Consider the following 19,499-nt stretch of genomic DNA (forward strand, 5'->3'; position numbering starts at 1 on the left):
AATTAGTTGTGTTGTGACAAGGTATGGGTGATATACAGAAGATAGCCCTATTTGGTAAAAGACCAAGTCCATATTATGTTAGCTCAAATAAGCAAAGGAAAACGACAGTCATTCATTACTTTAAGACATGAATGAACATTAGACCGGTGGAAATCTGTCCTTTGGCCTGATGAGTACAAATTTGAGATTTTTGGCTCCAACCACCGTTTCTTTGTGAGACAGAGTAGGTGAACTGATAATCCCTCCATGTGTTGTTCCGACCATAAAGCATAGAGGAGGTGTGATGGTGTGGGGGTGCTTTGCTGGTGACACTATCAGTGATTTATTTACAATTCAAGGCACACTTAACCAGCATGGCTACCACAGCATCTTGCAGTGATATGCTATCCCATCTGGTTTGCGCTTAGTGGGAAGGCCCTAGAAATTGTAAAAGACTCCATACATCCTAGTCATACTCTTCTCTCTGCTACCGCACGGCAAGAGGTACCGGAGCGCCAAGTCTAGGTCCAAAAGGCTTCTCGACAGCTTCTACCCCCAAGCCATAATATTCCTGAACAACTAATCAAATGGCTACCCAGATTATTTGCATTATATATAGCATTGCTACTGTTATTTTACTGCTGCTCTTTAATTATTTGTTACTTTTATTTCTTATTTTTTACTTATCTATTTTTTACTTAACACATGTTTTTCTTAAAACTGCATTGTTAGTTAAAAGCTTGTAAGTAAGCATTTCACTGTTGTATTCAGTGCATGTGACAAATACAATTAGATTTTTATTTGTATTTCAACAGGACAATGAACCAAAACACACCTCTAGGCTGTGTAAGGGCTATTTGACCAAGAAGGAGAGTAATGGAGTGCTGCATCAGATGACCTGGCCTCCAAAATCACCCGACCTCAACCCAATTGAGATGGTTTGGGATGAGTTGGACCAAGGAGTGAAGGAAAAACATCCAACAAGTGGTCAGCATATGTGGGAACTCCTTCAAGACTGTTGGAAAAGCATTTCTCATGAAACTGGTTGAGAGAACGCCAAGAGTGTGCAAAGCTGTTTAACACGTGCTATTTCATAGTTTTGATGTATGCACTACAATTCAACAATATAGAACATAGTAAAAATGAAGAAATACCCTTGAATGAGTAGTTGTGTCCAAACTTTTGACTGGTACTGTACATTCTATAGACCCTACAGAGTACCCCCTACAATACTGCGGCACCCAGAAAAGTTCTTGCTCTATAAGCCAATATGAATTCCATAAACAGTGATTTGCATTGGGGGCATTTATTTGACCTTGGAACATGTTTTAAAACCCAAATTTAATGCATATTTCACTTAAATATGAACAACTGTTGTTAATGTTTAGACAATCATTTTTTCATATATCATTAATATCATTAATAAAATGTATGTTGTTGACACTTTTATACTGTTATGTCGGGGGACTTTTATTTTTAAACTTTTTGAAATTCAGTTACTCTGAAGTACTTTTTTAGTGTTGCTGATGAGACGCTGGTCATGTGATCAGTTTGCAAATCAAATGCCCCATTGTGGTGCCAACCGGACAGCAAAAAACAAGCAAATAAACCTTTATTTACTGTAATTTAAAGTAGTTTAAGGGTTGAATTAGATTATATACTGTAGCTACCTCAGTCGTTATTTAAAATAATTTTGGGGACTTTACGGCAATTGCTAGCTAGATTAAATTTAGGAAGCTAGCTAGCAGGCTCAGCTAAATAAAAATCCCATTAGATACATCCACATCTCATAGTTACGTCATGAAATGTGTAAATGAAAGAGGAATATAATAATATGAATCGAATGGAATTTCCCATCTCCCCATTTCGTTTCTGGCTCTGCACAGAAATGCCCTTATCCAGATGATGTGACAAAGACATTTCCTAACAGACATGCTAACTTTCTTTGTTGTTACTTTTAAGGTAGGAACCAACATCCAGTACCTCCATGAGGCAGAGAGGCAAGAACCATTTGTCCGCCATCTCAGGGACAAGCTGCACTATTCACAGTTCTGTGTAATGTTCATTGCTGGACTTGAAACTTAAGGAATTTGTATTGTTTAAAAAATGTGCATATGAAAGGACATGTATGTGTTAAACATGTCTTTGATGTTTATTTGTTAGTGATAATTCATTTGCGTTTACATCATTAAGCCTTGATGTATGCGTTAGGAATGACCAAAGGTGTCTGACTTTATAGTAAGTACAGCATCATATGACTTTATTGTTATTTAACTAGGCAAGTCAGTTAAGAACAAATTATTATTTATAATGACGGCCTAGGAACAGTGGGTTAACTGCCTTGACAGATTTTTACCTTGTCAGCTCGGGGATTCGATCTAGCAACCTTTCAGTCACAAAAAAAATTCTGTCTTTAAATTAAGTAAAGCATCATGTGATGTAGTCTTAATGGATGTGCTATGAATGACCGAAGATGTCTCACATCAAACAAAGTATTACAGGACACTACATAGTGTCAATCAATAAGTTATTAACGTTCTGCTGATTTATGAAGGTTATCTCATGATCCACAGGTTACTGTAAGGTATTTAAATGGGTTAATGGACCTGCAAAGCTTTTGTGTGTGTCAGAGTCTAAATGATTTGGAGTAAGTCCAACCTGAGACCATCGCAACAGGCATTCCTCTTCTGTTCCCATGCTGGAGACCAGGGCTTGATTACAACCTGTTACAATGGTGCCAACCTTTTGTGGCTGATCTTTCAGAGGGGGAGTGGGTGAATGTGTCAAAGACCTGATGGACCCAACACCGCGCGGTATGGCTCGTTTTTGTTGTGTGCGTGTTTGTGCACTGAGGAACATGTAACTTGGCTCCAGAAGAAAGACACTTTCAATTTCTTTAGGTTGGGAGCTTTCATCAAGATAAGTGTTTCTTGGTGTACCATCGTCTCCAGGCTACTGCACACACAGCACATATAAGCCTGGGATATCAACCATTCCAAGTGGGATAAGACTGACCATTTCATTCTAAAGGAGTGACCTGACTGAGTAAACTATTTGTCATTGTCACTAGCTAACACAGTAAAAAAACAAATATTATGGCAAAACCCTGCCCACTTCCACAATTTATCTCCTTAAAATTAGATTTGAAATCTAACCATAACTAATAAAAGCCACGTTTGATGCGTTGGTCCTCCAGAACTTCCTCACATTTTGGGCGGAATTGTCTGCGAATGAGATTAGGGGTCTTGTGACTAACATGACTTTATTTTAGATCGTAATCCAATCCTTCGACCCAACACCCTTCATAAAGCACATGGTTATATCACATTCGACATAGTGATTTATGCTACTTTTGACATTGGTGATTATGTCACACAGTCATGCCACATTTATGGACCCTTTATAAAGCATGATATAAGGTAATAGATACTTTGTAACACATTTATGACTCAGCTTTCATTTGACACCCAATTAGACATACTCCTATGAACTTCACATGTTGGTGATGACAAATTCAACATGCCATGCACACAATTTGACATGCTCAAATCAACTTCACATGTTGGTGATGACAAATGAAACAGGTGAAACAAATGAAACATTGAGGCCCAAACATAGCATGCATAGTCCACACATAACTGTTGGAGGTCAGCAACCAATCAGGAGCATTTAAAACATTGACTAATCAACATAGCAACAACCGTTGTCGGGTCAAAAGCATTTCTTACAATCTATGTGTAGCATATCTGTCAAGACGCTGTCAGCAACTCTTATCTCGTTTCGATTTATCACTCGTTGCTTTCCAGATAGACAAGACGGAAACAATCTTTCTCAGAAAAAGTGTTCCCTCCCCTCTTGTTTCTGTTTCAAAATCTTCTTCAGGCTCTCTACGCATGTGATAACCTTTTGTGAAATGTATTGACAGAAAATAAATACTTCATATGTCCTTATAAGGTGGAATATGTTGCCTCATCCCTCTTAACCTGACAATTTATAGACAAAATAATATGAATTCATCACAATGCCCTAGTTTGAGGTGGTCCTAGTTTGAGGTGGTCCGTAATTTGTAGGTAAGCAAGTTAGATCAGTTACAGTAAGTTACGTTGTTAGCCACCTGTAGCGATGCTTCCGAGATCTGGATCGTGAGCTGCTTCTGGAGCGGGACTGGGACCGAGACTTAGAGGCTGACTTCATTGCCTTGGACATCACTGCAAGTTACCTCTTTGAGACAACAGCCTGTCAGACAAACAGAGGGGAGTCAGTGATCATGAGCATCTACACAATTTCAAAATTTCACCCACCTTTTAATAGGCCCACATAGGCAACATTGAATAAGTAGAACAAGGAAAAATGTAATCAGCTAAAGTGCTGGGCATAGGATTAATAAACATGATTGACTATGATTTCATTTTTGCGTACAAAACTGATATTCTTCAATAAGGCCTACTACATAGGAGATACCCACGATTTAATACAATTTAACAAGATCAAGGATTCTTCACAACATATTTGAAGATTTAGAGCAAAATGGCTGTCAATGAGTAAAAGTGGGCAAATCTGTAAATCACTGTGACCGAAGTGTCAGGTGGCAAACTACAAACAGACGGCTAGGCCGCTGAATGATTATCTACAGTCACTGCAGAAACAGAGGGATTAAGATAAAGAGATGTGACTCCAGAAAACCATGACAACGATACCTCCAAGAGACAAAGCTTTTGCGCAAAAATGTACAGTGAAGCAACTTTAAAAGAAGTGCAAAAAAGCTACTAGCGTACACTAACTATTACTGCCAAAAAACTGTTGGAGAACAGTGTGGATCCTGCAGCAAGTAACATAACCAGTTTCATGTAGTCAGTCAAACCAGTTTCATGTAGTCAGCCATTTGCATTAAGGAATCTGTTTCATTCCAGTGATGAGACTAAACATTTGACTCAGACTCAAGCGGAACCTTGCAACCTTACAGTTAACTAGTCCAACGCTCTAACCACCTGCCTCTCATTGCACTCCACGAGGAGCCTGCCTGTTACGCGAATGCAGTAGAAGCCAAGGTAAGTTGCTAGCTAGCATTATACTTATCTTATAAAAAACAATCAATCAATCATAATCACTAGTTATAACTTCACATGGTTGATGATATTACTATCAATACACAAAAGTATATATTTTTAAACCTGCATATCTAGCTAAAAGAAATCCAGGTTAGCAGGCAATATTAACCAGGTGACATTGTCACTTCTCTTGTGCTCATTGCACGCAGAGTCAGGGTATATGCAACAGTTTGGGCAGCCTGGCTCATTGCAAACTAATTTGCCAGAATTTTATGTAACTATGACATAACATTGAAGGTTGTGCAATGCAGCAAGAATATTTAGACTTAGGGATGCCACCCGTTAGATAAAATACTGAATGGTTCCGTATTTCACTGAAATAATAACGTTTTGCTTTCGAAATGATAGTTTCCGGATTCGACCATATTAATGACTAAAGGCCCGTATTTCTGTGTGTTATGTTTTAATTAAGTCTGTGATTTGATAGAGCAGTCTGACAGAGCGATGGTAGGCAGCAGCAGGCTCGTAAGCATTCATTCAAACAGCACTTTCGTGCGTTGTTCCAGCAGCTCTTCGCAAGCACAGCGCTGTTTATGACTTGAAGCCTATCAGCCTAATGGCTGGTGTAACCAATGTGAAATGGCTAGCTAGTTAGTGGGGTGCGCGCTAATAGCATTTCAAACATCACTCGCTCTGAGACTTGGAGTAGTTATTCCCCTTGCTCTGCATGGGTAACGCTGCTTCAAGGGCGGCTGTTGTCGATGTGTTCCTCGTTCGAGCCCAGGTAGGGGCGAGGAGAGGGACGGAAGCTATACTGCTACACTGACAATACTATAGTGCCTATAAGAACATTGAATAGTCAAAGGTATATGAAATACAAATGGTATGGAGAGAAATAGTCCTATAAATACTATATTAACTACAACCTAAAAACTCCCACCTTGGAATATTGAAGTCTCATGTTAAAAGGAACCACCAACTTTCATATGTTATCATGTTCTGAGCAAGGAACAGCTTTTTTACATGGCACATATTGCACTTTTACTTTTCCAACACTTTGTTTTTGCATTATTTAAACCAAATTGAACATGTTTCATTATTTATTTGATTTTTATTGATGTATTATATTAAGTTAAAATAAGTGTTCATTCAGTATTGCTGTAATTGTCATTATTACAAATGCATTTTTTTAAATCGGTATCGGCTTTTTTTGGTCCTCCAATAATCAGTATCGGTATCGCGTTGAAAAATCATAATCGGTCGACCTCTACCGTGTATACCATCCCTGGACAATAAAGTAAACAAGTTCAGGGCGAGGATCTCCTTTCATAAGAGACATCAGGGAATGTAACATACTCTGTTTTACAGAATCATGGCACTCTCCAGATATATTGTCCCCATCCATTCAGCCATCGGGGTTCTCCATCCATCGCGCAGACAGGAAGAAAAAACTCTCAGGGAAAAAGAAAGGCGGAGGGGTTTGTTTCATTATTAACAACTCATGGTGTGATTGTGGTAACGTACACAAACTCAAGTCCTTTTGTTCTCCCGATCTGGAATACCTCCCCATCAAATGCCGACCACATTACCTCCCAAGATAATTTTATTTGGTTATCATCACTGCAGTGTACATTCGACAGTACAGGGACAAAGTGGAGTTGCAATTCAAAGGTCAGGATTTGGCATAAGCAGCATGAATCCATGGACCCATCATGCCTTTTACAGGCTGGTGGCAGTGGTGTACTAGTGTGGGGAATGTTTTCCTGGCACACTTTAGGTCCCTTGATATCATTTGAGCAACAAAAGTTTCCAACACCTTATAGGCCCCGAATAATTTAGTCTGTTCTGGAGGCAAAGAGGGATGCGACCCGGTACTACATGGGCGTACCCAATAACTCTGACATTGCTCGTTCTGATATTTTTTTATTTAACTTTTTGGATTATGTGCGTATAGTTTCATATTGCTAGGTATTATTACTGCACTGTTGGAGCTGCATTGTTGGAGGATTTCGCTGCACCTGCGATAACATCTGCAAATACGTGTACGCGACCAATACAATTTTATTTGATTATGCAAAGTTACAAGACATTACTGGAGAGCTTTATACGTTTCACAACCTGAACTGGGCTGCCAATAAAGAGAAGGGAAGAGGTCATTCTGGCTCACCTTGAATGTCAACAATGTGTGAAAAACAGTCTCCGAAATAAACTAAATGAAAGGATAATGGTCATATGGTGCCAGACCAGCAAGTGGATTGGCTCATGAGAGTTGAGAAGATGATCTTATTATTGGGCCTAATGCAACTGCCAATCAGTGGCCCGAGAATGTCCATTCTAGAATACCACAATCAATGCCTAACATCTTAACATGTTCCTTACCCCTGTGGAGGGTAAATACGATTCTGGGGATTCTGGCTATATTCTGAGAATGACTCATATGATCCAGCAGATGAGGTTATTCAGTCTATGGACACTCTCCATGGCATATGATCTTCGGTCTAAGTGAGTAGGGATCAAAACATTTACTTTTCATTTTGAGGAGCATCTGAGGGGGAATGCCGTGAGGAGGAAATTGCAGACTAAACATTGGGAGGACTTCAACAACGGTGCACCAGCATCAAGCTGCACATGCTAGTCACGGAGTATATCCCTGCTACTATTTTGGTGAGTACTGAAATGGATCCCTCCTCCTGCTACTCCTCTATGGTGCTCCTTCCCTCGCTTTTCTTCATTGCAGACTGCGCTTGTTATTTTTGGCTTCCAGGGCTAATTTCCTGAAGGCACTGGAATATACTTTTATTCTTACCGGGCACATTTCATGACCAGCATTCAGAGCGTGCTCCCGCATCCACATTTGGAAAATAAAGGGAACCTAAACCCTGGTCAACAGATGGTATGGCATATTATGAAATTAGACATTTTGCAAAGTACTCTCCGCAGAAGACCTTTATCTCCTAGTCATACACAGTTGACTTAATACATGTAGCCTATGGCTGTGTAAGTGCATATACTGTAATACCAAGAATTTGTTTCAAACTCATTAAACAATCAAGAAAAACATATATTTTAAGGGTTCTCTCGGGACAGATTTCATATGGCTGAGAATAAACCTTTCTGAAAGCTCTCAAATGCCTGTCAAATGAAACAAAACAAGATAGGGGCCATAACTGTGCATTCATCCACTAGGTAACTAGAGTATAATCACTTCCTTCACTTAATTTTGTGTGACTGGTTTATCTTACAGGTAAAACTGTGTAGCGCATTGCCAGGGCCAAAACTGGGCAAACTGGGCATTCACTAGGTAGCTCTTGTATCATGTATCATCATTTTTAGCTTAAATAGATGCTCCCCTGAATTGTGTGTGACTGGTTTATCTTACTGGTCAAATGGCAAGGATATGTGTAGCCCATTCCAGGTGTAGTTAACTGTAACTTAATAAATAATAAGTGTCAGTAAAGTGGGATGAATCATGGGTCCATTTCAGTCAGAGCACAGTGACCCACTTCCAACTGATAACCAGAGGCAGCTGCCTGTCTCCTCCTCACAGAGTGTGCTTCCCAGCCTAATCACTAGGATTTAAACATCCAAAAGGCTGTAACAAGCATCTACACTAATTATGTACCCTCTACTGGCAGACACAAAAAAACACCCACCCTGGTGCAAAGAGTGACAGCTGCTCAAGCCCGGTCACCTGTTCGTTTTATTTAAGGGCAGAAGTTGTTGCGAACAATGGTTGGGCAACTCGATACAGCAGCAAGAATATAAGCAGACACACCCCGCTCAATCAACTACTCTATCATTAAGACCTGGATGCCTCAGAAGCAGCTGGAATCACATTTGGCAACTATATGGACCACTGAGACAACTCTCTCAACAGCAACTGTCACTGAAATGTGGGCATCATTGTCAGAGTGTCAGAGTTTTCCCTCAAGACGTGGCTTTGTAGAGGCGGTTCATGGATTGCCAAGCGGACTCTGCTGCTGGAGTCAAGATACACTGTGTTAGCTTCCTTCCATACAGTTCCATGGACATCAGAGGATAATTATTATCTTTCTTAAAGTTGCCTTATTACCAAATAGGCTCATTGTAACTTGATTTAGGCCTATTGATGATGGAACTCTCAGATAAGAATTAACTCAACCAACGACTGCGACATTGTGATTTTCTGAGGCAAACTCAACACTGACCGAAGCTGACAAACCAACATTGAATTGGACAATGCAACAATAATCATTAATACCAAACAAACAAATAAAATCACTTAGTAACTGAAAGCCTGAGAAAGTTATGTGGTTTATTTTCTCAGACTGAGAAAATGCAGGGCCCCATAGCAGTGTCCTCACTGAAAGTGCAGTGTCTGTCTACGTGAGACAGTCCCTCTATTGGATGCAAACCGCCACAGCGAATTCACATCCACTCCCACCAATGGAGTCGGATCCATGTGCAGTACATATAATCACTCTTTGTTCCTACTTGAGATTTCTTAAAAACCTCCTCAGTCAGCACTATAATCAGTATGTTTATTTCTTGCTGTAAATAGGTGGAAAGTTCATATCTGTGTGAGCTTTTGAGTTACACAACTGTTGTCCTGAAAATACATAGCAGAACATTACTGAGGCATCCTCAAAATTGCGAGGACATGCTTCTCAACTTGCTGCTATCAAGATGGAACTCAACAGCTAAAGGTTCTCTCTATTTTGGTCCGTTGTGAACAGCTTGGCAAGTGGCCAGCTATCGTTCCTTATATCAGCAATGTGATTAGATGATGTATATGTTAGGTATTGCCCATTGACAGACATCTTCATTCAAATGTAGTCTAAAGCTGTAGATATCTCATGTATTTGGTCAACTTTCAGTGTCAGCCATTCTACCAGGGCCAGAGTCGTTACATTCACACACAAGTGACGTTACCCCAGAGTTGACAGAGTCAAAAAACGCCATATCAAATTGTCGACTTCTACTGTGAACTCCACCTTTTCTCATCACATTTTGCGACTGTCTGAAAAGAAATATCACGTAAGTTGTGAATCCTGTGAAAAGACAAGTGTTGACACAACATCCTGTAGATACAACACCTTGACACTGGAGAGTGCCCATTACAGGGGTGTCCTCAAATGTACACCACACAGAATAGAAGGCGTCACCCATGCATTCACAGCATCAACTGCAGACTAGTCAACAACAGAGCATACAAACTGTAAAAGACCACAAGGCCGATTACTGTAAATCCTATTGCTTTACAATGATCCCCATTAACAGCAAATAGAAGTACAGCAAGTACAGCACAGCCTCTTTGTTATAAGGACCTGTGTCAGGATACAGGTGGGAATGTGGCTACACCTTTCTTATCTGTGTACATTTGAACAAATATTATTTGCATTAAGAGAACAATAAACCAGGATCTTAGAGCAAACTGCAACAGGATATGCTATGATGTAGTGATTATTTACATAAAGGGCGGCACAATTAAACATGTCCCATTTTTTACTCATAAATTATTAGAAATTATAATTAGGGGGTGAACTATGAACTATGACTGGGTTTTGCTCTATGCAACTGATGCATTTATGAAGAAAGCTGGATACCTCACTGGCTGACTGAGCTCTATCATTGCTGATCAATCAATTGACAACATGAAATGCATTTAAAGTGACATCGAGCTGTTGACTTTCTGGGGCTTCACGTGATGGTCATTCCGGTTCTTTTCAGTGAGCCGGCTCGTTCGGCTCAGCTCACCAAAAAGAGCAGGCTCGTTTGGCTCCCAAACGGCTCTTAAAAAAAAATGTTTTGTATTGTTTCAAGTCAAAATAGTTTGCGATAGTTTGACTATGATTGGTGTTAAAACAATTCTAATTAAATTTTTAAATGAAACCACCTCTACCTTAACCACAATGTATTTAAAAATTCATTGGTTTGCTATGAAAAAAAATGCTATTAAACATTTGCATTTCAAGTATAACTTTTTAATGTATATAAACAAAGTGCATATAAATCTAATCATTCAAAACAAATACAATCTGAACATCATATTAATAGAATATTGCACCATATCAAAAAAGAAATACATAACAATGTGCAAAACTGCAGCACACCACTTAAAACATTAAACTGGTCCCTCTTTTCTCTCTCTTCTTTATTGCCATGTTATAACCAGCAGCACACAACAATGCTGACCATATTTTGCTTTTATGAGAGATTTGCATTCAGAAATGCAAGCTGCCTCACTTTCGAGGGGCTGATGCGGTTGCTTCTCTCAGTAATTATTTGTTTCAAGAAGACCCTCTTGAGGTTACGGATGTGGCAACTATTCAGTCTCCCTGTCATGACTTTAGTAAGCCGTGGGTAGACAGAGGCCTTGTTCAGAAGATCTGCAGATCTTTCAGAACGAATGTGTGCACTTGAGTATTTAGGACTACATTATTTTATTTATTTATTCGTTCTTTGAATTAGTTCATTTTATTCATTTAAATCTTTTGATCATTCATATCTTATTTTTAAACCATTTTTATAAATAGATTCGGCTCTTCTGATATATGAGCCGGCTCCCAACGTTCACCAACAAGAGCCGGCTCTTAGAGCTGACTCGTTCGCGAACGACCCATCGCTAGTAGCTTGACAATGGTGTCGAAGAAATGAGAAATACAAACATAACATTACACTCTATCATGCCATGAGAATAACCTCACAAGTAATACATTATAGCATATATAGTAGCTGGTGGGAATAAAAGGACATACTACAAGCAGGGATAGACAGGCTATAGCTTACCTCTGATATTTCTGTTTTTGTTTTCACGCTCCTCTGGTGGGTCCGGGTCGTACAGCTTCTTGGTTGACAGTCGGCGGAGGATCCGTTGCTGTCACACTGTCAACCAAGTAATTTTCGATGATAGGTTGCAGTCCGAACAAACAGGCCAGTTGAGCTAACTTTGGTTACTGTGTGTCAAGCATCTTATTGACCGAAAAATGTGCGGGAATGACGTTTATCAGCTCGTTCAACAAGCCTTTTATCAGGTCCGTTTTGTATTCATGTCACATTAAATAACTACAGCAGTTGTAATGCGACACTGCGCTGTGCGCTCACGAGGAATGAATTCAAAGTGGAGAAATTATCCGAGAACGCATACAATACGAAGCTATGGTACTGGCTACAGTAGAACCTTCCTTCGCAGCGCAGCAGGGGGTGTTAGTGCTGTCAGTGCACGCAGGTCAAATTTCCTTCCTGGTATTCCCTCGTCAAACATACACGGAACAAAAATATATACGAAACATGTAAAGTGTTGGACCCATGTTGCATGAACTGAAATAAAATATTCCAGAAAATGTCCATATGCAAAAAAAGCTTATTTTCTCTCAAATATTGTGCACAAATGTGTTGACATCCCTGTAAATCAGCATTTCTCCTTGGCCAAAATAATCCATCCACTTGACAGGTGTGGCATATCAAGAAGCCGATGAAACAGCATGATCATTACACAGGTGCACCTCTTGCTGGGGACAATAAAAGGCCACTAAAATGTGCAGTTTTGGCACACAATGCAATGCCACAGATGTCTCAAGTTTTGAGGGAGTGTGCAATTGGCACGCTGACTGCAGGAATGTCCACTAGAGCTGTTACCAGATAATTGAATGTTAATTTCTCTACCATAAGATGCCTCCAACGTTGTTTTAGAGAATTTGGCAGTACGTCCAACCGGCCTCACAACCGCGGACTACGTGTATGGCGTTGTGTGGGCAAGCGGCTTGCCGATGTCCACTTTGTGAACAGAGTGCCCCATGGTGGCTGGTAGTGTTATGGTATGGGCAGGCATAAGCTATGTACAATGAACACAAGTGCATTTTATCGAGGGCAAATTGAGTGCACAGAGATACCGTCACGAGATCCTGAGGCCCATTGTCATGCCATGCATCCACCGACAACACCTCATGTTTTAGCCTGATAATACACAGCCCCATGTCGTAAGGATCTGTACACAATTCATGGAAGCTAAAAATGTCCCAGTTCTTCCATGACCTGCGTACTCACCAGACATGTCACCCATTGAGCACGTTTGGGATGCTCTGGATCGACGTGTACGACAGCGTGTTCCAGTTCCCGCCCATATCCATCAACTTCGCACATCCATTGAAAAGGAATGGGACAATATTACACAGGCCACAATTAACAGTCTGATCAACTCTATGCAAAGGAGATGTGTCGTGCTGCATGAGGCAAATGGTGGTCACACCAGATACTGACTGGTTTTCTGATCCACGCCACTACTGTTTTTATTAAAGATATCTGTGACCAACAGATGCATATCTGTATTCCCAGTCATTTGAAATCCATAGATTAGAGCCTAATGAATTTATTTCAATGGACTGATTTCCTTACATGAACTGTAAAACTCCCTAAAATCTTTGATATTGCTACATGTTGCGTTTACATTTTTGTTGAGTATAGTTACACGTTAGCAAAATGTTTTCTGTTTCAACTCCAGCTGCGAGTTACACTGTAACAAAGTCCACCACAACTGTTACAATTTGCAGTCACTACAGCGCTTCTGCAGAAATGTCATTGGTCATGTACGCTGCATATACAGTATAAGAAAGAATCGTATAGGCATGTTCCATCATTTGTTGCCATACTACAGCAAGTTATCTCAGTCCTGGCAGAAATTGGACAGGAGGAAACATCATTAGTCTTGATTAAGATATATATCATAAAGACTGAAATGATGAAGGTGGCATAAACTTTGCACTAATTGTTCAATATCTACCATAGGCACTCGACGTATTCATTTATCAACAGACCTGAGTGCTTGGACCAATTGGCTGCACTGACAGTTCAGATGCCGGGGTTACAATGACATTGCCTTTAGCTGTGTATTTGCAAGGCAAACATGGGTAGACATTAGGATGAATCAAACTAACACCGTCTGGAAAAACAGGAAACAAAACAACCCCTTAGGCAAAGTTCTGTTGAGTAGTTCTGAGCCCATTCAAATCACAAGAACCAGAACCCCAACTACGGAATTATATTACCGGGGGATGAGACAACACAATGAATCCATCTAATCCTGGGAAAGGGAAAACACCTGGCCCTAGCAATACCAAAGACAGTAGCCAGATGAATTGAAGCCAAATGAAATGAATAAAAATAAAATAACAGGAGATAGAGTTATAACATCAGCATAATGCACGTGGAACTATACTTTGCAGTTGGACTATTAACTGTAAACATCCATTGCTGTGAGATCTTTTCATCAAGTTGGCTGTCACACTTCCTTTTCATCTTTGTTCTTTATCTTGACATCGACCAGATGGAATGTACAGTACATAGTGATAATGTTCCCGTGCCAAGTAGGCCTACAGCTTTCCAGTGGTAAGCCTACAAGTAACCCACAAGTAACCCACAAGTAACCTACAAGTAACCCCTTGCGTAGACCCAGCTAGAAGACAATACCCAAATAGTAACTAGGCAGTGTTGGAATAAGTACCCAATCGTCATACCTGAGCAAAAGTAAAAAATAACAAAAAAATTTAAAAATGACTCAAGTAAAAGTGAAAATCACCCAGTAAAATACTACTTGAGTAAAAGTAAAATAATATTTGGTTTTAAATGTGAGTATAAAAAGTAAATGTAATTGCACAAATATACTTAATTATCAAAAGTAAAGTATATTAAGCAGACCAGATGACACAATGTTCTTGTTTTTACATTTACAGATAGCCAGGGGCACACTCCAACACTCAGACATCATTTACAAACCAAGCATTTGTTTGTATTGAGTCCGCCAGATCAGATGCAGTAGGGATGACCATATGTATTGGGGCTTTCTCCTATAGGGCTCCATTTTTATGGAACGGTCTGCCTACACATGTCAGAGAAGCAAACTCAGTCTCAACCTTTAAGTCTTTACTGAAGACTCATCTCTTCAGTGGGTCATATGATTGAGTGTAGTCTGGCCCAGGAGTGGGAAGGTGAACGGAAAGGCTCTGGAGCAACGAACCGCCCTTGCTGTCTCTGCCTGGCCGGTTCCCCTCTTTCCACTGGGATTCTCTGCCTCTAACCCTATTACAGGGGCTGAGTCACTGGCTTCTGGGGCTCTCTCATGCCGTCCCTGCAGGGGGTGCGTCACCTGAGTGGGTTGATTCACTGTTGTGGTCATCCTGTCTGGGTTGGCGCCCCCCCCCCCCCCCCCCCCCACTTGGGCTGTGCCGTGGCGGAGATCTTTGTGGGCTATACTCAGCCTTGTCTCAGGATGGTAAGTTGGTGGTTGAAGATATCCCTCTAGTGGTGTGGGGGCTGTGCTTTGGCAAAGTGGGTGGGGTTATATCCTTCCTGTTTGGCCCTGTCCGGGGGTGTCCTCGGATGGGGCCACAGTGTCTCCTGTCCCCTCCTGTCTCAGCCTCCAGTATTTATGCTGCAGTAGTTTGTGTCGGGGGGCTAGGGTCAGTTTGTTATATCTGGAGTACTTCTCCTGTCCTATTCGGTGTCCTGTGTGAATCTAAGTGTGCGTTCTCTAATTCTCTCCTTCTTTCTTTCTCTCTCTCGGAGGACCTGAGCCCTAGGACCATGCCCCAGGACTACCTGACATGATGACTCCTTGCTGTCCCCAGTCCACCTGGCCATGCTGCTGCTCCAGTTTCAACTGACCTGAGCCCTAGGACCATGCCCCAGGACTACCTGACATGATGACTCCTTGCTGTCCCCAGTCCACCTGGCCATGCTGCTGCTCCAGTTTCAACTGTTCTGCCTTACTATTATTCGACCATGCTGGTCATTTATGAACATTTGAACATCTTGGCCATGTTCTGTTATAATCTCCACCCGGCACAGCCAGAAGAGGACGGGCCACCCCACATATGCTCTCTAATTCTCTCTTTCTTTCTCTCTCTCGGAGGACCTGAGCCCTAGGACCGTGCCCCAGGACTACCTGACATGATGACTCCTTGCTGTCCCCGGTCCACTTGACTGTGCTGCTGCTCCAGTTTCAACTGTTCTGCCTTGTTATTATTCGACCATGCTGGTCATTTATGAACATTTGAACATCTTGGCCATGTTCTGTTATAATCTCCACCCGGCACAGCCAGAAGAGGACTGGCCACCCCACATAGCCTGGTTCCTCTCTAGGTTTCTTCCTAGGTTTTGGCCTTTCTAGGGAGTTTTTCCTAGCCACCGTGCTTCTACACCTGCATTGCTTGCTGTTTGGGGTTTTAGGCTGGGTTTCTGTACAGCACTTTGAGATATCAGCTGATGTACGAAGGGCTATATAAATAAATTTGATTTGATTTGATTTGATTTTATGTACTCTTGATAAGTGCGTGAATAGGGCCATTTTCCTATTCCTGCTAAATATTTGAAATGTAATGTACTTCTGGGTGTCAGGGAAGTGTATGGGAGTAAAAATTAGATAGATTCTTCAGGAATGTAGTGGAGTAAAAGTAAAAGTTGTCAAAAATACAAAGAGTAAATTAAAGTACAGATTCCCCCAAAATCTACTTAAGTAGTGCTTCAAAGTATTTTTACTTAGTTACTACCACAGTAACTAGCAAAGGGAAGTTAGACTTTTCCACTCATGGCAAAAGCTTTTTGTTCAAAATGCAACACAGCCTATAACAGTGACTGCTAGCAAATCACCTAAAGACAGTAGTTGCTTTTGTCTTTGCGTCCTGTTTTCTACGGTGTAACACTTGTTCTGCCAATATTTGAAGAGCAGGGCCTGTATTCATAAATCCTCTCAGAGTAGTAGTGCAGATCTACAGTAGTAGTGCAGATCTAAAATGTTACACATTTTGATTTTGAGGGCAAAACTCCTACATCAACACTCCTACTCTGAGATATTTTGTGAATATTATCAAATTATCCTCATGTGTGATAAAAGAAGAGGCCTTGAAAGGTTTAAACCTTGAAACAGACGTTGGACAGCGATGATGAACCAATTTTTCCTTTGCAAACACAAATACCTCTAACCAAATGTGTGGCATGTATAGCACAAGTCAATCTCAAAACAAATAGTGCTATCTGAGAGCTTATTTGATTCATTTAAAACAGGAAGCCAAAAGCAAATGCCTACAGTACATTGTTCACCTCATGAGTAGATGTGAGAGCAGGCAAAGTAGAGGTCAGTGGTTGTAAAGTGGTTAAAGTGTCAAAGAGAGATGTCTCTCCATCAAATAGGGGTTGTTATGCAGTGTTTGCGGTTGGACGGGGTCACCAAAAGGCCTCACTATCCTACCCTTTATCCACCAAAGTAATTTAGCTGCAATACTTTATTTAACAAGCTGTATCTCAGAATATTTTTGGGGGTTGGGAGTGAAATGTAGTGTATAGGTGTTAAACTGTCTTCAGGAACACCTTCCAAAAACGTTTAACACTTGAGTTTTACAAAGTTTTGTGTACTCATATCTAAACAAATATTGCATATGATTTTACGATCCAATTGACAGAATTCATTTGTATGTGTTCAGAGCCCAGTCTATGGTTCAGAGCAGCTATAACACAAGTATTTTACTAGTTCAACACATTTCAATACATAAATGGAGACACATTTGTCTTTATTGTAAATTAATGAATAGCTATCCAGTGATATATATCGATTCCAAGGATATTTGGGTTCTCTTTGACTGAACAGAGCACACTTTACAAACCTTTTTGGACAAAATCCCAAACACAGGCCACATTCCCTCCTCAACTGTGGTGTGTGTATGTGTATGTACTAAAGAGTGGTTTTGCATTAATCCTTACAGTTGAATAGTTGCTCCCTGAGTCACACCCAATTCGTGGACTGTGACCCACAGAATTGGTATAACCCACGAGTGTGCAGACAGCAGGGAGGTTTATTTTTGGGCGACCCCTCTGACACCACTTTCTTAATCTGTGTCTGGATAAAAGAGGTCCCACTCCCCCACATACAGCCCACCTGTTGGAGCCGTTTGCTCCCTAACTGACAGGTCAGGACACACAGGTCTTTACAATATCCAAACTAAGTTCTATATAACTGCCCTCATCTGCAGGGGGCCACAGACAGTGCAGCTTTCATAGTAACGAATAATATAAGATACTGAAGCAGGAGATGCTTATGGACAACAAGCACAGACTCAACCAACACCTATTCTGAACCCCAAGAAGAAAATCATCTCAACTCTACTGTGCAACTCTACTGTTCAGAGTGTAGTGTATAATGTCAGAACACCTGCTGTCTCAGCCACTACCTGTCACCAAGGTTGTACCCCAAGGCTCGATCTTTGGCCCCACGCTCTTCTCAATTTACATCAACAACATAGCTCAGGCAGTAGGAAGCTCTCTCATCCATTTATATGCAGATCATACAATCTTATACTCAGCTGGCCCCTCCCCGGATTTTGTGTTAAATGCTCTACAACAAAACGTTCTTAGTGTAAAACAAGCTTTCTCTGCCCTTAACCTTGGTCTGAACACCTCCAAAACAAAGGTCATGTGGTTTGATAAGAAGAATGCCCCTCTCCCCACAGGTGAAATTACTACCTCTGAGGGTTTAGAGCTTGAGGTAGTCACCTCATACAAGTACTTGGGAGTATGGCTAGATGGTACACTGTCCTTCTCTCAGCACATATCAAAGCTGCAGGATAAAGTTAAATCTAGACTTGGTTTCCTCTATCGTAATCGCTCCTCTTTCACCCCAGCTGCCAAACTAACCCTGATTCAGATGACCGTCTTACCCATGCTAGATTATGGAGATGTAATTTATGGATCATCAGGTAAGGGTGCTCTCAAGCATCTAGATGTTCTTTACCATTTGGCCATTAGATTTGCCAACAATGCTCCTTATAGGACACATCACTGCACTCTATACTCCTCTGTAAACTGGTCGTGTCCGTAAACCTGTCACAAGACCCACTGGTAGATGCTTATTTATAAAACCCTCTTAGGTCTCACTCCCCCCTATCTGAGATATCTACTGCAGCCCTCATTCTCCACATACAACACCCGTTCTGCCAGTCACATTCTGTTAAAGGTCCCCAAAGCGCACACATCCCTGGGTCGCTCGTCTTTCGCTGCAGCTAGCGACTGGAACGAGCTGCAACAAACACTCAAACTGGACAGTTTCATCTCAATTTCTTCATCCAAAGACTCAATCATGGACACTCTTACTGACAGCTGTGGCTGCTTTGCGTGATGTATTGTTGTCTCTACCTTCTTGCCATTTGTGCTGTTGTCTGGCCCAATAATGTTTGTACCATGGTTTGTGCTGCTACCATGTTGTGCTGCTGCCATGTTGTGTTGCAGCCATGCTATGTTGTTGTCTTAGGTCTATCTTGTCATGATGTGTCTTTTGTCCTATATTTTAATTTTTTGGTATTTTTAATCCCAGGCCCCCGTCCCCGCAGGAGGCCTTTTGCCTTTTGGTAGGCCGTCATTGTAAATAAGAATTTATTCTTAACTGACTTGCCTAGTGAAATAAAGGTTAAATCAACTAAATAATAAAATACTGATTGAGACCAATGATTA

General features: G+C 41.0%; 1 protein-coding gene and 1 long non-coding RNA gene across 6 annotated transcripts in view; one reads left to right on the plus strand and one right to left on the minus strand.

Annotated features, from left to right (window-relative positions):
* Nucleotides 1-15,233, minus strand: part of LOC118364278 (thyroid hormone receptor-associated protein 3-like) — a 32,048-nt gene extending 16,815 nt beyond the window's left edge. For 3 of the 5 annotated variants that reach the window (XM_052489376.1, XM_035745684.2, XM_035745689.2), the window contains exons 1-2: nt 11,796-15,231; nt 4,094-4,215 (exon numbers count right to left, since the gene is read on the minus strand). In XM_052489376.1, the coding sequence (XP_052345336.1) occupies nt 4,094-4,185 (92 nt within the window). In that variant the 5' untranslated portion in view covers nt 4,186-4,215; nt 11,796-15,231. Of the gene's footprint in view, nt 1-4,093; nt 4,216-11,795 lie in introns of all 5 variants that reach the window. The other 2 variants (XM_035745685.2, XM_035745688.2) reach the window with 2 other exon arrangements.
* Nucleotides 4,912-17,059, plus strand: LOC127914281 (uncharacterized). The gene is made up of 3 exons (XR_008087877.1): nt 4,912-5,027; nt 7,567-7,691; nt 15,567-17,059. It is a non-coding gene; the product is annotated as an uncharacterized LOC127914281 (long non-coding RNA).
* Nucleotides 17,060-19,499: the final 2,440 nt, after the last annotated feature.

This window comes from Oncorhynchus keta, chromosome 31 (assembly GCF_023373465.1).
Source record: "Oncorhynchus keta strain PuntledgeMale-10-30-2019 chromosome 31, Oket_V2, whole genome shotgun sequence".
In the NCBI taxonomy this organism is placed as follows: Eukaryota; Metazoa; Chordata; class Actinopteri; order Salmoniformes; family Salmonidae; genus Oncorhynchus; species Oncorhynchus keta.